At 45.9% G+C, this 16,755-nt stretch overlaps 2 protein-coding genes across 4 annotated transcripts; one reads left to right on the top strand and one right to left on the bottom strand.

Moving 5' to 3' along the window:
* Window positions 1-99: 99 nt before the first annotated feature.
* On the top strand, window positions 100-16,516 carry Ypel4 (yippee like 4). Of its 2 annotated transcripts, XM_071616150.1 has the most exons (7): window positions 100-268; window positions 4,586-4,691; window positions 11,985-12,082; window positions 14,559-14,882; window positions 15,041-15,084; window positions 15,494-15,602; window positions 15,813-16,516. In XM_071616150.1, exons 4-7 carry the CDS (start codon window positions 14,742-14,744, stop codon window positions 15,900-15,902), a joined length of 384 nt encoding a protein of 127 aa, XP_071472251.1. In that variant the 5' UTR covers window positions 100-268; window positions 4,586-4,691; window positions 11,985-12,082; window positions 14,559-14,741; the 3' UTR covers window positions 15,903-16,516. The 2 variants fall into 2 exon arrangements, with proteins under 2 accessions (XP_071472251.1, XP_071472253.1); XM_071616152.1 differs by lacking the exons at window positions 100-268; window positions 4,586-4,691 and adding an exon at window positions 11,559-11,876.
* On the bottom strand, window positions 4,799-7,819 carry Clp1 (cleavage factor polyribonucleotide kinase subunit 1). 2 transcript variants are annotated; one of them, XM_027944724.2, is made up of 3 exons: window positions 7,713-7,819; window positions 6,438-7,065; window positions 4,799-5,894 (listed from the first exon to the last, which is right to left on the bottom strand). In XM_027944724.2, exons 2-3 carry the CDS (start codon window positions 7,041-7,043, stop codon window positions 5,223-5,225), a joined length of 1,278 nt encoding a protein of 425 aa, XP_027800525.1. In that variant the 5' UTR covers window positions 7,044-7,065; window positions 7,713-7,819; the 3' UTR covers window positions 4,799-5,222. The 2 variants fall into 2 exon arrangements, with proteins under 2 accessions (XP_027800525.1, XP_027800526.1); XM_027944725.2 differs by having other exon boundaries at window positions 6,438-7,085; window positions 7,713-7,809.
* Window positions 16,517-16,755: the final 239 nt, after the last annotated feature.

Here is a 16,755-nt window from a genome sequence, read left to right on the forward strand (position 1 = left end):
ATATATATATCGTGCGTGTGTATTAGAAGCGCTCAAAAGCAAATAGCTACCCTTTCGAATTCGCCAAACCCCCTCCAACTAGGTGTGGTACAGTCCAGACAGGCTTCTAGAGCAACCAATTACCAATAGGTCTCTCAGTCTTCCTGCTTCGCCCCTTCACGCATTGGCCAACGATGAGGTGACTTAGTAGGCCTCCTCCCCCACCATCCTTTTTTGTTTTTTTTTCTCCCCCTAATGGCCAAAACTTTATGTAAAACGATCTTGCTGGGTAAGTCTTCGGTCCCTCAAGTTCCCTGGTCCCAGAAGAATTCCTGGGTAGTGGAATGGTCTGGGCTGTAGCTCTCACAAGGAGGGGGGCGCCCCAACTAGAAGAGCCAGTGTAGGATGAGGCTCCTGTCAAGGCCCGGGGATGGAGATGAAGGAGAGCGGGCGCCAGCCTTGGCAGGGAGTGCATGCGATCTGAGGCGGTGGTAGCCCCCAGAGTACGAGCCGGCTGTTGATTCCGCTTAATTTCTGTAGTTCCTTCACTGCAGCACCAGGGATGGGCAACTGCATCCCTGACCTCACCCAATTTGAGAACACAGGCTGAAAAGGTTTTCTAGAATAGCTACTGTCCCTGGCGAGCTGCTGGCCGACTCTCCGTAGATCACAGTGCTACACTTTGCCCTAATTAGCCCAAGACAGCTGTGAACCCAATAGCAATGCCACATGCTCTCTCCTTCAACTCGAGGCCGTTTCTCATTTGAAAGCAGCTTTGGCTATTACATAATAGCCCTTCAAAAAAGTGCCCCAGCAGCCAATTTTCTGAGGCCAAGGTTCCCGATGTGTCAAATATGATCAATCCTGCTGTGTGGCCTCGGATTTGGTTTCAATGTTAGTGGTTTAACGGTGGTTCTGACACTTTAGCATTAGACAGCAAGGTAAAGGAGAAGTCTGCCTCATGTTTAATAGGGACTAGCTTAGTTCCTTCTCCGACATGACATACATATCAATTTTGGTTCATTCTTGTGTTACAGGTTTCAGTCCACTTAATGCAATACACTCAAGAGTTCTTTTTTAGTATTTTTAAAACCTTTAAATCATAAAATATATATTATTGGAGACAATTCTTATATTTTCTGCCTCTACATGTTCTTAAGATGAAGTCAAACTTCATTTTTCTGTTGTATATTTTTCTAGGATTTTAAAACTTTATTTCCAATACTTCACAAATTAGGCATTTTTATTTTCCTGCCTTCAACTAAGAACCTGTAAATAGTGATAACTCTGGCTAGACAGGGCTCAATGGAAAAAAGTCAGCCTTCCACCATGCAACCACAGGTACTGAACTCCTCTGGGTCAATAGGAACATTAAACTATTCGCCATTACCAACTCATTTTTAGCTGGAGGAGCACTAACAGAGGCATCTCCTAAAGTTTGGAGAGAGATTCTATTTTCTTGCTCAGTTAGGAATCATGCAAAGTACATCCTAGAAAGGAAATTTCATAGCATATAAGGTTAACCTGCTGGCCACTTCTGAAAAGTAATCCAGACTAAAATCTAGGCTAAAACAATTAGATATAGCCAGATCATCATACTTGAAATATATTACTTTGATATATCTACCAGTTGTTTTTCATGTTTTAAGTTTTATTCCTGGGCTGGCAATGTGGGTCAGTGGTATAGCACTTGCCTAGCATGTTCAAGGCCCTGGATTCAATCCAGAGCTTGACCAAAAAAAGATAAAACTTATTCCTTATAGTTTTTCTAATGTGGCTTATGTTTATTGAACCTTCTTCAATTGCATTTTCTTGTGCCTATAGATGGCAAACCACAGGGTCACTTTTAGTTCAACTCAGCAGAGAAGAATGCCCTGAGTTCAATACCTAGATCTCCCACCCACTGGGAGGAAAAAAAATCTCTCCCTGTGATAAAGGACAATCCTCTCCTATGTGCTGAATCCCATCCCTTGCACATCTGCTTTTCCTAATTTTGACATGTTACTTGAAAATTTTAAGTGTGCAGAAAAAAATACTGCCAAAAATACCATCCATCATTAATTTCTCTCCATCTAGGCTATGGAGAGGCATCATCCTATCTAAAAAAACTTAACACTTCCTCCACCTCCCCATGCCCTTTCTTAGCAAAGCTTGAAAGACTATATTTTTTGGTTTTTGGGGGTTTTTTTTGGTACCAGGAATTGAACCCAGGTACTTAACTACTGAGCTACGTCCCCAAGTCCATTTTTTTTTTTTTTTTGGTAGTTGTAGATGGACAGCATGCCTTTATTTTTATGCCGTGCTAAAGATTGAACCCAGTGCCTCACATATGCTACGCAAGCGCTTTACAACTGAGATAAACCCCAGCCCTCCCCAGTTCATTTTTAATTTGAAGCAGAGCCTCACTGAATTCTTTAGGGCTTCACTAAGTTGCTGAGGCTGGTTTGAACTCACAAGGCTCCTACCTAAGCCTCCTGAGTTGCAGGGTTTACAGGTATGCACCATTGCACCTGGAGTTGTCTGTAGTTATTTACTTCCTCAGTTGATATTATCTCTTCATTCTATTTGAGTAGGGCTTTTATCTCCCACCATTCCAAGATTAATCTTTTCAAAGTAAATACTGAAATACATCAGTGCTTCTAGATCCATAGTGAAGTCTCCTTTGCTAGCTCCTAGTATGCCCCCCCCCCATCTTTTTTTTTTTTTTTTTTTGTAGTGCTGGGGATCCAACCTAGGCCTTGTACATGCTAGAATTGAGAGCTTGACCTATCCCCCAGCCCCTGCTTGGGCTCTTCATTCCATCCTTTGCTTCTTTCTCATTTCAGTCTTAAATTACTTGATCCAATAATGCTGCTTTAAATGCTCTCTATATTGCCAGCGGCTTTCATGAACCTTCAGCCTTAATTTTCCTAACTCTTCATACTCTAGCCATTTGTTATATCTCTATACAAATGACTAATAGCTCAAACTTTAACAATACCAAAACACTCTTTTATTATTCCCTTGCTCCCTCCTTGGGTTTCCCTAATCATATAACCAATCTAGTTACAAAAAAAAAAAAAAAACTAAGCCCCTAGAAATCATCTTTAATTCCATTATCTTTCTTATTACTCTCATCAGCAAGTCCTAGCTATTTTACCTTCAGAATATCCCAAAGCAGAGATAGGCCTCACCAATTTCACCTGTTGCCCTAGTCCAATCCCCATCAATTCTCGGCATTGAAACTATCACAACAGTATCCTAATTTGTATCCTCGCTTCTACTCTGCCTCCATTCTCCCAATCTTTTAAATATGTAGATTATGTCACTTTTCTGCTTAACCACTGCTCTTAGTATAAAATTCATTCTTAACCCTAATCTATTTGTTCTTTTAGATATACATGACAGTAGAGTATATTTTGACACATTATACATACCTAGAGTATAACTTACTCTAATTAGGATTCCATTCTTGTGGTTGTAGATGATAAGAGTTTTACTGGTGGTGTGTTCATGTATGAACTTAGGAAAGCTATGTCCTTCACCCTGATTGATATAAAAACCCTACATTATCTGGTCTTTGCTGCCCCTTCAAGCCTCATCTTTTACTGCTTTGCCTTGGTTCCCCTTATACTCTTCAACTACACTGGCTGTTTTTTTCACCCGATTCACTAAGCTCATTCCTTTCTTAGGATTTTACATTGTTCCTCTACCAAGGTTTTTGTCGCAAGCGTAATTTAGCCATTCAGGTCTTACTCAGAATGTGTCCTCTGGAAATCTTTCCTGACCACCCAATCTGTAGTAATCTCCCGTTATCACTACCTTATCGTCAAATTACCACTGACCTACGTCCTCAGCCCTTTTTATTTTTGAGTTTGAAACAGGATATAGGTTGCTCAGATGAGCCTTGAATTTGAAATCCTCCTGCCTCAGCTTCCCAAGTTGTTGGAATTACAGGCCTGCACCACAGTGCCCAGCTTTATATTAGCCAAATTTAAACCTCTATATAGCACTTGCCTTTTTAAATTTGTTTATCCTTTACAATAAGCTCCTTAAAACTTTATGTTTTCCACCTAGAATGGTTCCTGGCAGAATAGATTTGTGGAATAACCTACATATTTGTGGAAAGAAGGAGTGGCTGAATGCCATCAGATACATAAGTAATCCATGCCCAAACTAGGGACACCAGTCTTTTGCAGGAGATCAAAATGGGCTTTCCCAGCTTCTTACCATACCACCTGAATGTTACACTTTGAGTTAGGTCCTGGTTCCAATCAAATGGATAACAGGAAAAAAAAAAAACAAAAAAGCTAACTGTAATGGAGAGAAAAAAAGCCACCGCCAGGAAATTAGATCTGAAATCTCATCCCATTGATTATCACCAGCCTCTTTCATTCTCCAGAGTAAATCCTGCACTAAACAATACCTAAATGCTAAGGGGAACCATCATAAAAACTCACTTGCTTGGGGCTGGGGTTGTGGCTTGCCTCGCACATGTGAGGCACTGGGTTCAATCCTTAGCACCACATGAAAATCAATAAACAACAATAAAAAAAACTCACTTGCTTGACATACAGGTAGGTTCTTTTTATATATATATATATATATATATTTATTTATTTATTAGTTTTTGGCGGACACAACATCTTTGTTTGTATGTGGTGCTGAGGATCGAACCTGGGCCGCACACATGCCAGGCGCTACCGCTTGAGCCACATCCCCAGCCCCTACAGGTAGGTTCTTGATTTTCCTTTCTCTAAGTATTTGAGCAATAAATCATTCCAATAACATTCCTATAACACTTAAAGAAAAAATAAAAATTTTTAAAAATCACACCAACTTCTATGAGATAAAAATATTTATTAAAAACTTTTTAAATTTGAAGTTTATTGAAAGGAGTTCCTCTAAATTCACACTTTCATACTGTATAAATGAGACAGCAAGTATTATATATGGAATATAAAGTGATTTTAAAAAATCTATATGGTAGTAAAGTGAAAGAATGTAATTCTCCAGGGTCTTAAGAGAATTTGAAGTAGCATCTTAGGTGATCTAAGAAAACAATTATATTTTCATGGTTCTCATGGCTCTCCTTTTGGTTCAGAGTTTGGTTACCACCATCTGTTTTAAGAGGTAGAATATGTTTTCTACTAATCTAGTTTCCTGGTCAGCTGGCCTCAGAAGATTCTCATATTTCAGCCCATTTGTCTTTGGTGATGGCCAGAAGATCTCTGTGCCCAGAAAGAAAGGCTTCTTGCTGATCTCTATTTGAGATCCATGAACCGGATATCCATGATTAGAAGGAAGTTCTTAGGCAGTGGGCGAGGAGCTGGAGACAGGACAGTAAATACCTGATGTTCCAGGTCCACACTGGTCACCACAATGAAGCCAGCCACACTTGTCTCAGAAAGGTTCTCCTCTGTACCCTCAGCAGTGCTAACACTCAATAGGTGGTGTACCATGTCTCGGCCAGGGGTGACAGGTACTAGCTTAAGCTGATTGTCTTCCTGAGACATGCCTAAAGGCAAACAGGAGTCTGGAATAGTAGGTGCCCCAACTTTGTAGATTTTGACATCTGAAAATTTAACATTGAAGGCATGGGGATAGAAACAGCCTCGGAATCCATAGAAATACTCACGGATTCGCTCATCCCTACATTCCCGGCGGAAGTCTTTGGAGCGTTCAACCACACCCCCTGACTTAGGGAGCAGCACAGTACGTACAAAATGAGGCAGATCCCGTTTCAGTTCATTGTACAGTCTTTCTTGATCTAGAACCACAACTACATCCACCTCAAAAGCTGAAGCTGCATGCACCAAGGCCTGGTAACCAGAGCCCTTGACCCAGCCACAGGTGTTAATGACACAGCCACTCACAGATGCCCTTCGGTTCACCTCACACCTCTGGTTAAACACATCTGCTAAACGGGATGTAATCTGCAAAAGAAAGGATCAAGATGAAAACAAAAACACCAGACAGATTCAAGGCTATTCTGTTTCTCAACAACAGAGTAACTGGTTCATGGTCCAAGAAAAATGATTGTGTGTGTGCTTGCTGTGCTAGGGAACAAACCCATTTCAACCACTGAACTACATCCCCAGCCCAAAAATGACATTTTTTTTAACGTCTGATTTTTCCCCCCCTGGAGATCGAACCCAGGACCCTGTGCATGCAAGGCAAGCACTCTACCAACTGAGCTATATGTCTGTGATTTTAAGCCTCTAACGTGGATTTATTTTTGTTGTTTACGCTTCCTGTTTTATGTCAAGTGGAAATTTAATTACTAAGTCCACAAAAACGTTTAGCAATCTGAGGTTAAGATATTTGAAACTGCCTTTTCTGAAATCATGTGGTAGTAATACAAGTAGGAACAATAAGATGAGAGGGAACAATGTGTGCATTTTTAACTACCAAACTTCCCCACAGCTTCCTACCCTGAAAGCAACCCTTCCCTCCACCAGTCTAGCTCCAGCTCTGACCTTATTATAAAGCTTGATGTTAGTGCCAGGAGTGGTGGAGCCAAAATGATACACCAGAGGGGCCTGGATAGAGAAACCCTCTTCAACATCTGCTGGCCGTTCAATGTAGAGGGCCCCCATGGTACCAGGAATGGACACAGAGCCCTGGCCTACATCCAGCTCCACATAAGTAGGACGGCGGCCCAAACGCACTGCATAGTTGAGCAGCAGGCGACATACTGTGGACTTGCCCACATCAGTGGGGCCCACTACCATCACTCGAGGGCCTCGTTCTTCTTCCTTTTCTGCCTGCCTTCGCATCTGTTCCAAGGCTGTGTGAGTGTTGAGGTAAAGCAACATAGGGGTGTCCTTGGAAACATAAGCCACCTCAGTGCGGCCGCTCAGTTGCAGAGAACAGCCATGCCATGTGAAAACAGCCACCTTAGCACCAGCATCAAAAGTAAACTTCTTGTTTCGAGTCAGCTCAGTGCCAAAGATCTCTGCCATGCCAGTCAGCAACTCCAACTGAACTGACTGAGAAGCCTCCACCTCAAAGCGAAGTTCTGTTTCTCGCTCTAGTTCAAATTTAGTTGTTGGCTTCTTGTCATCATTGGCCTCCTCTCCCATCTTTTCTGTGTAGCCACTGTGCCTACAACACAAATATCAGATCTAATCATGAGTTAGGCCTCTTCAAAATCTTCTGATTTTACCCTTTATTTTTTCACCGTATTTCTTATTATCTTCAGTCTCGCTATGTTTTTGTTTACCACTAGAAAGTAGGGTTGGGCATTCTTGTTTGCTACCTATCTCTATACCCACAATAGAGCTTGATACACTGTAAGCACCTCAATAAATACAGTGAGTGAATGACTCAGGCGTTAGAGGAAAACAACTACGGACTGACAGATTTATCATCCTCATAGTTCGCTTCAACACTGTTGGTATACGGGAAGGCAACAGATGCCCACTCGCAAACGCAAGTCAACAAGAAAAGGACGTCTGCGATCCGGATGCAAAGCAAAGAACACCAGACTTGGACTCAACAATATTCGGCCTGGCCCACCAACGACTAGTAGTGTCGTTAGACAATCAACCTCTGAAGCTTTTTTCACCAGATGCCATCTGATGGCACTTCAACTTCCTGACATACAGTATTGTTCTGGGGATAACAAGGCCTGTGGGAACGTGAAAGAGTATTTCCGAACAGTTCTAGGTCCAGCATTTGTCGCAGACACCCCCAAATCTGCCCAGGTCCCCAAGGAGTCGGCGTCTGTGTTCCTGAGCTTATCAACTTACCTGCACAGCCTCACTTACGAACAAGCAACCCCAAGAGCCTTCCCGGACCCGACCTGCACACAACTACAAACCGCGCTGGGTCAGACGCACGCCGGAAATAAACATGGTTCCGCTCTTGCGCAGTAGGAGGAGGCGCGGCCGCGCGGAGCCCACTAGGACGTGGAGTCGTGCCGGTCCGGCCGGACGAATGCGCACGCGCGCCGCGCGGCCTTTGGGAACTGTAGTTAGGGGTTGTTAGCCAGTGACGGCCTAGGTGGGCGTGGCCACCATTGTTAACGGAGTCGGCGGGAGGCGTGGCGGTTACGCACCCGCGCGGGGCCCCAACGCTTCCTAGACGCGTCGGCCGCTGGGTCTTGCCCCACCTGCCGCCTAGGAAAGGAAAGGGCCGCTAGAAAGGGAGGGGGACTCACTAGCTAGTCCCACGATGGCCTACTTGCCTGGTTCACAAGCCATTAAGTGGGGAAATTGGCAAAGCCAATTTGGGCAGGTGGAAAACTGTCCGTCAGAGGCCATATTGACACAGTGCTTGGCACATGGAAACCATTCAGAAAGTTTTTTCTTTAAAGAAAGAATAAAGTCCAGTGATTCTTTCCAGTTATCTTTTAAGTCAGTCGTTACCCAACAACCTCTCTCCCACTGAGCGGGAAGTTTTGTCGGGGACTCTTTCCCTCCCTAAATCTCTCATAGTTATACAAGGTCAGTCGTATACCCCGCAACCAACAGGTTCAGCCACATCTATAATCCTCTTCTCAAGAGCCTGGTCTTTGGAGTCTTGAATTGCTTGCTCACTGTGTGACTCTGGGCAAATCACAGGCTTCATCTCTTTGAGATGTTTCTTATTTCTAAAATGGGGATAATAATAGTACCCAACCTGTTAAAGTTGTAAAGTTTGGATGAGATGATGCATGTAAAGCACTAAGTACAATCCTTGTGTTATAGGAAATATTTGATGTTAACTTTTAAGTTTTCATTGTATGCGGGGGGGGGGGGGTGGCTATAATAATATCATCTGTTTAGTACTTTACCTGAAAGTCCTTTCAGGTTTCTTGTTTCACAGCACCCTGCATAGTTAGCTTTATTATCTCCAATTTCAGTTTGGGAAGGAGACTAAGGCAAGCCACTTTCCCAAGCATTCACAGTCAGTTGTAGAGGTAGAACTCTAATCCAGAGTTTGAGAGTCTGTGCCCAGTTATAAAATGGTTATAATAATGACAGTTATGTAGTGTTAGATGCCACATACTCTTATGGGCTTGACAGATGTGAGTTAATTTAATCTTGCAAGAAGCCTGTGCAGTAGATACCATAATTGGCATCCCCATTTTACAGGTACTTTATTTTTTTAAACAGATAAGTACTTTTGTTTTTATCCCAGCTCACCTGGTGAATCCAGGCTGAGAAGCATGAGATTTTCTGGTTTGCCTTTCTCCTACTGGCCTTACTTAGCACTCACTTTTCAAGCACTACTGTCCTCACCTCTCACAGCTTTCTTTGATAGTTTGCTTTAATTATTGTATTCATTCATCATGCGTGCATTAGTTGTTCAATTAACCACTGGGTTTCCACTGATTGTTTGCCATTCTTTAAAATTTTAAATCCAATCTCCAATTAGAAAATTTCTTTCTGGGGCCAAGCATGCCTGTAATCTCAATTACCCAGGAGACTGAAGCAGGAGGCAAGTTCAAGTCCAGCCTGAGCAACTTAGGGAGACCCTGTCTCAAAAAAATAAAAAGGACTGGGAATGTAGATCAGTGATAGAGCATCCATCAATCCCCAGTACTGCAAAACTGATGATGATGATGATGAAGAATTTAAAATAAATTTTAATTAATTAAATTTAAAAATTTTCTCCCTGGGTCTCATCTTTCCTCATTTCCTTGTAATCTATCTCCCTGGTCTGTTTCTTTGCCTCCACATTCTCACCCTTGACGCAATTTCTCCCAATTTCCCAAAGGTCATCTTTATTTGGATATTGTATAACCATCTCAAGCAGAATTTAAGAGGAACCCTCTCTTCCACCCATTTTAGAGCGCTCTCCATTTTGTTTCTTAAACACAGAAAAAGGGCACAACATTTAAAGCATCTGTACTTGCCTACACTCTCTTTTCTCACTTTTAGTCTTCCACCAAGCGCTCCTGTTATCTACACCCCACCCCCAAATATAATACTGTTTTTGTATGTCCTTCTCACTCTCCTCTCCATCTAATGCTTGATAATTTTGTTCTTGAATTAATTTAAATTCACTGGTATCCTTTTTGCTTTCAAACCTTAAATTCATGTCCTAAAAAGTTATCTTCCAGGCTAGAGATGTGGCTCAGTGGTAAGATGTTTGCCTAGAATGTTCAAGGCCCAGAATTTGATCCCCACCACTGGGGGGAAAATGCCAAATGTAAAAACTAATCTTCCTTTTTTCTCCTTAACAATGGCTCCTCAAATTCCTCCTCTGTTTTCATTCTCATCTACAGTCCAGACAAGACCACTTCTCTCTTCTCTTTACCCAGCTCCTCTTCTCAATTCCAAACCTCTGGTAACATCCCTCGAGGTACCCACATTCTTCTCAGAATTTACCTTAAACTCCAGAATTGTCTCTGATTAAACATTCAGAATTCCTTTTTTTCCCCATATCTAGCAATGTCTCTCATTATCCACATTCCACTGCCTTAACTTCCTCACCCCTTACATGTGAGAATGAAAGCAAATCACCTACAACACGACTTTCTGAATGTTAACCTTTGTTAAAAAACGGGGGGTTTGTCCCAAGGGATATGTTCTGGGTCCACATACTTTAGTGACATACACAGGACAGCACTCCATGGGAAGTATTCTATGTCAAATTTGATTTAACAGAAAGCTGATATAAAAAAAAGTAGCAAGAAAAAAATGTAGTTTTGGGCTGGGTTTGTGGCTCAGTGGTAGAACGCTTGTCTAGTATGAGTGTGGTACTGGGTTCAATCCCAGCACCAAGTTAAAAAAAAAAAAACTAAATAAAATAAAGGTATTGTGTCCATTGACACTAAAAAAATATTTTTTAAATGTAGTTTTTCCATAAGACACAAGTTGGACTTATGCCTCATCCCTCTAAATCCAGAGAGGATAAATGAACTATTAAATCCTGTATGGATTTAGGGGTAATAAATTGAGGATGCAGTTTTGAAATAACACTAACTACTGTTTACTAAATGCCTATCATGTGCCAGGCACGGTTTGGGAACTTCCAGGTTATCTTACTTAGCACCTTTATGAGATGACTGTTATTAGCTTAATTTGGCAAAAGAGGAAATCTGAGATGTAAAGAGGATCAGTAACTTGGCTAGTGCCTAGGGCTAAGATTCTAACTCAAGTGTCTTTGAGCCTGAGCCATACACTTGGTCCATATCTGAAGATGCAACTCAACTACTGTTTTATAAGTCTCTTCTGTACGCAGGGCTCTGCGCTAGGCACTGCAGTCCTAGGATGCAGAGAGAAGTTTCCCTGAGGACCTGCCTTAGAAGTTTACAGTAGAGAATTTTATGTAATGTAAGTTTTGTAGGTGTCTCCATTTATGAAGCACAAGTAATTTGGAGGCAGTTGATATGAGGTTCCTGCACGCAAAATGTCATATTTAATCTATGACTTCTTCAGACCACTAAACTGATGCTTTGAAGCTTGGAAGTACCTGGTATAGTGCAAGTCTGGCAACCCAGTTTGCCATCCGTGAAAACCAGTACATCCTTTACCCTGTGTCAGGGTTGATGTCTGAACTGAAGTGGGAAAATATATCATGTTAAATTCGTATACGTGAACTTCCTGGCTGTCTGCATCCATCTCTCACTTCATTAGCCTTGCTATCTCCTTTCCTCCAGCCCTGCCACCCTTACTCCATCCTTGCCCAGCTCTGTCTTTCCCCCAGGTTCTATCTCCTTGGCCATACTGCCTTGCTTCTTAACAAACTGCCTCTCGCCCATCACCAGCACCAACACCTCTCCGCCCGCCCCTCTGCCCCAACTCCCTTGCATCACTCCTCCAGCCCAGTCCCTGGATGCCTGCCCCCTCCCTTCCTCCCAACCCGCCTCCTGTGTCTCCCAGCCCTGCTCTGACGTGGGAGGTGAGGGGGGGTGGGGGGATGGATGACTCACAGTGTTATGATGCAGTTCCACAACACACAGCCACATTCACCCACAGACCGAGGTACAGAACGAGACAACCTCTGGCCCCCCAGCAGCTGTCCAGCTTTGCAGCCTCAGTCTTGAGCCCCTCAACTACCTTTCCCCACCCCCATCCCTTTCCCAATTGAAGGAGCCGAAAGAGAAGAGAGAAGAGTGAGCAGAAAGATTGAGAGATTGAGAGAGAGAGAGAGAGAGAGATAGACGGAGATCTCTGGAGCAGACCTCAAGGTGAGGGGGCAGCCCTTCTCCAAATGAATTTTCCCCCCTTTGCAAATTTCCTCTTCCTGCTGCGTGTTGCTTTTTTCCCTTTGCAAAAGCATTATTCATCCACCCTTTGTCCTCCCTTCCCCCTCCCTGCTGCCTCCGCTCCTCTCTCCTCTCTCTCTCGGCTCCTCCATCCCTCTCCAAGCTCTGACAATTCCCGCACTTATTTTCCGGCAACTTTGGCTGCAGCATCCAACATCACTGTTTATTGTTTTGCCGCTGGTGCAGACCCCCAAAGCCCGCCCTGGGAGCTGGCTGCACTGCTAATTACTTGGACCATACCATACCGAAAATGTTAGCCCAGGGGGCCAAAAATCTCAGAGCAGATGAGAACATCCATTATGAGCAGGTGTCCCCCTCCCCCGTCTCTTTTTCCCCCGAGAGGCATGGGATTTGCACCTGGTTCCTCCAGCCTCCGCCTCAGTGCCTCTGCTGTCAGCTGTCAGTCCTCCCCTCTGCCAGCCCTTTTTCTCCCCCACCTCCCACAGTCCAGCCCCATCGCACATCAGGGAAACATCCTCTTCCCAACACTCAGCTTGCCTTTATCCCCCCCCTCCACACACCCATTTGCCCAACTTGCTTCTCCCTGTAATCAGAGAGGGGAGAAGAAATGACCCCTACTCTCCCTTGCGTGATTTTCTGGCCTTCTGTGCAACCTCCCCTGGGCTGGTTGGGGAAGCAGGGGTGAGGGAGGGAGGCGTGATGGATGGAGGCTGGGGAAGGAGTCTGAGAGCAGGGACCTAAGCTGGCCCCTGTTCCTCCAGCCCCTGTAGTAGTAGAGGTTTCAAGGTGGTGTGTCTCAGAAGGGAACTCAGGCAAAGTTGAAGGCAAACATGTGAAAAGGAGGCTGAACAGGAGTCTCCTAGCGAGGAGGGCCTGTTTCCTGAGGCCAGACCCAATGTCACCCTGAATTCAGCCCAAGGTGTCTTCCTGGGCCCCTGCCAAGGTAAGAGGTCCTGAAACTGAAGATGGTCTCAGTTTGAGGGCTTAGTGGAGAGACTGCCTGGCAGCCTACTGAAAGAATGGAGCAGCTGGGGCGCTTCTGGCCACTGCAGAGGACAGGACAGGGAGAGCCCGTTTGCCCTGGCAATTGGAGCCAGCACCACCTCCTCTGCTTGGTGGTCTAGCATTGCCAGAGCACCCAGCTGGCATCTCTGGACCAGAATTGGACTGAACCATACAAAACAGCCAGCCGGGCAGATGAAGGAGAAGGCGGCACCTCAACTGCTTATCAGAACCAACAGAAGACACCTCCCTTCTTATCCCCTGCCTCCAGCATTCTCAGCCACTTTGGGACTGGAGTGTGGGCAGACACCAACATCTTCAAGATCCCTAATCAGAATCCGGCAATTATTTCATCTTCCGTCACCTAGAGTCAAAGCTGTTTGTCCCTGAACCTGGGAGAAGGGGGAATAGTTTCTGCCTTTGCCCCAAAGCATAGCCTTTATAAATAAGGAGTTCTCCCCCACCATCTGTTGTTTATTGTGGACATTGCTCTCACACTATACCACCACACAACCCTGCACAGCCCAGGAGTCTGTTTTTTTTTTTTTTTTTGACGTGGTACCCATTTCCAATTGGTCCAGTTGTCAGATTTGCCAAAGGAAAGCTATCTTCTCTTCTACAGTGGGATGCCTTAGTCTTTAACCCAGGAATAAGGAAACAGTGAGTAGACAGTGAAGAGAGGGCTGGGATGTAGCCCGGTGGTAAAGCACTTGTCTAGCATGTGGGAAGACCTGGGTTCCATAATCAGTACTAGAGGGGGAAGGGGGAGGAGCTCAGGGGCTGGGGAGTCAGTCGGGTGTGCCTTCTGGGCTGGAATGAGTAGTCACAGTGCAAAACTGGGGAACAGCCACATGTGACATCTTTGGCACTAAAGGAGACATCCATAAAGTTCTAGTGGAGAGTCCTAGAGTGCAGAACCTGCCCCCAGGAGACGCCAGGTGTATGCACCTGCCTGCTGCTCCCACCACCTCAACTTGCCCCTCCCTCCCATAAGAAATGTATAACGAACCCACTGCATTGCAAATGGAGTCCACAAAAGCCCCAACTGAGTCCAAGACATAGTAACTACTAGTGCTTGTAGGGTAGATTCTCACACGAGAAAGGAACACCAAGGACAGGGCCCTTGCAGAGGATATTGCTCCCATGGCAGCACTCATACCAGCAGGTGACTCTCAGTGGAAAACCATAGAGGCTGCTACTGCCCCAGGAGAGAGAGACCAGCTCCCCAGCTATGGCATAAGAAGCCTGGAACTGCTGCCAGGCTTGCCAGAGCAGAATGGGGCTCCAGGGAACAGGGAGACAGTGCAACTGGACACTGAGCAGGGTTGATGACAGGGAGAGAAGCATAGAGAACTGAGCCCCACCTCCTCCAGGCAGTCATAAGTGGCTCCTTATAAGGTCACAGCTCTTCTGATGCACTTTCTCCTCTTCCCAGGTGACTTCTATTTCTATCTGGTTCTCGTCTGGGGGGGCCCTGGCCGGGCAGCCCCCCACATTTCTCCTGCCCTGAAACACGGCTCTAGCCAACCTGCTCCGCTGCTTTACCTGCGACCGTCTCTGTGGGGGCTGCACAGCGCCAGCCCCTCCAGCCCGCCAGGGCATCGTCCTCCAGCCTGTCATGCCCAGCTGTGACCCTGGTCCGGCCCCTGCCTGCCTTCCCACCAAGACGTTCCGCAGCTACCTGCCCCGCTGCCACCGCACTTACAGCTGTGTCCACTGTCGTGCACACCTGGCCAAACATGATGAGCTTATTTCCAAGGTATGCTAAAATGAGGGTCTGCCACTCCACCCCTCAGGACAGGTTGCCCAAACATCACCTAGGGATGAGGCAGCAAAGCTCTTCTCTCCCCACACCCCAGGGGTTCAGTCAGTGGGGCTGAGGCTACCCAGTGGTCACTGTCTGTCCTGTCTCCACAGTCCTTCCAGGGGAGCCATGGCCGAGCCTACCTGTTTAACTCCGTGTGAGTCTACCTCTTTCTTAGTGCGTGCGTGCTTGTGTGTGAACAATTTTCCTTTGTGGATGAAGGGGGTCAGCTGTTAGGAGATGATTGGGGTTGGTTCTGGGGCTGGAACCCAGGGCCTCACGCATGCTAGGCAAGTGTTCTACCAGTGCTACACCCCTAGCCCAGAATGTGATCTTGTACCTTTGGCTTCACCTCCCCTTTTGCAAAAGCAAAAAGACTTTTTGCAGAAAGTCAGTCTGCAGGTCTTTGTGGAGAGTCCAGGCAGAACTGAAATCACAGCACTGGAGAAAAAAGGCCCAGGCACTAGTCATAATGGGGTGGATTGCTTAAGTCAGAAGCCCCAGTTTTCCAGATGGAAGTCCCTTTGGGCTGTTCGGGGGCTGGATCCTTCTTGTTTCTGAGACAGGGTCAACGTGGGTTGTGGGCCGGCAGAACAGCGCCTCCTGCTCACAGGGCTTCACTCGGTAGCAGATATTTTCTGTGAAAGTTGCAAGACCACACTGGGCTGGAAATATGTAAGTACTTGGTGAAGAGGGCTACATTCTAGACAGCCCCATGGCCTTCCAGGCCCCAGTGACCACATGTCAGATCTCTGCATGGTCCAAGGAAATAGGGAGCTGGAAAGTGGGTTGGACTGAATCAGGGGCCTTGGGTAGGGGTAATACAGTGGTGGGGCCTGGAGGGGAACAGCTTTGTCCTGTGTTCACCCACTTTGCTCTCCACAGGAACAAGCTTTTGAGACCAGCCAGAAGTACAAGGAAGGGAAGTACATCATTGAAATGTCACACATGGTGAAGGACAATGGCTGGGACTGAGGGGGCTCAGGCAGGCTATGCCCTTCCTCCGCATGCCCCACCCTCTTCACACCTGTCCCCTGGCCCTACCAAGCTGTCCATACCAGCATGAGCACTGCCCCACCCCTGGGGAAGCCCGGCTCCAACCAACGCCTTCCTTGCCTCCACCACATCATTACCAGGTCCCCTTTGGAACAGGGGCCTGGGGTACCCCAGGGGTGTTCAAGGCTCAGGAGTGGGCAGCAGTTAGGGAAATACAGAATTGGGAAAAAAGGGATGGTTGTGGGCCCTTTTATTCCCAAGTTCCTGGAAATTGAGGTGATGGCAGGGTGTGGACTCAGGCAGAGGATCATGGGAGGAATCAGGATTTTGACCTCCCTTTTTTTGAGTGGAGAAAAGGATAAACCTTGGGTTATGGGGCTAAGAGGTCCTAAGTCACAGAATATCAAAGAAACAGTTTAGGTTGGAATGAAATTTTGGCCTCATACACCAGGAGACTAGAGTCTCTGAGGGCAAATAGCTTCCCACTCCCATTTGCAGAGAACAGACTCAGGGCAGGGGATGGGGATAGGGATGGGAGGAAACACCCAAGTCCCAGGCCCTGGGAAATAAAGTCACAGGGGGTTTCCATCTCACTCCACTTGTTAGTTTACCTTGGCACTAAAGAGGCACTTTTGAGTATCTAATCTTTGCCATTGGGTGGGGTGGGGAAAGCTGCCCCTGGAACAGCCCCCACCCTCAGCTGGCTGTTTCCAGAGCAAGCAGTCTTTATGGGCATTCTTCAAGGCCCAACCACTGCTCCCTGGGACCCAGTCCCCTGGAGGGGAGGTGGATCATCAGCACCACAGGACCAGTCTTTCCTGTGGTTGCCACC

The sequence above is a fragment of the Marmota flaviventris genome, chromosome 9 (assembly GCF_047511675.1).
Source record: "Marmota flaviventris isolate mMarFla1 chromosome 9, mMarFla1.hap1, whole genome shotgun sequence".
NCBI classification, from domain to species: Eukaryota; Metazoa; Chordata; class Mammalia; order Rodentia; family Sciuridae; genus Marmota; species Marmota flaviventris.

Bases quoted from the DNA above. Each gene is read 5' to 3' on its own strand.
- Clp1 (XM_027944724.2), bottom strand. From the start codon at position 7,043: ATGGGAGAGGAGGCCAATGATGACAAGAAGCCAACAACTAAATTTGAA. The intron at 5,895-6,437 runs GTCAGAGCTGGA...TTTCTTTTGCAG, and splicing joins ACATCAAGCTTTATAATAAG to ATTACATCCCGTTTAGCAGA.
- Ypel4 (XM_071616150.1), top strand. From the start codon at position 14,742: ATGCCCAGCTGTGACCCTGGTCCGGCCCCTGCCTGCCTTCCCACCAAG. The intron at 15,085-15,493 runs GTGAGTCTACCT...TTTCTGAGACAG, and splicing joins GCCTACCTGTTTAACTCCGT to GGTCAACGTGGGTTGTGGGC. The intron at 15,603-15,812 runs GTAAGTACTTGG...TGCTCTCCACAG, and splicing joins CCACACTGGGCTGGAAATAT to GAACAAGCTTTTGAGACCAG.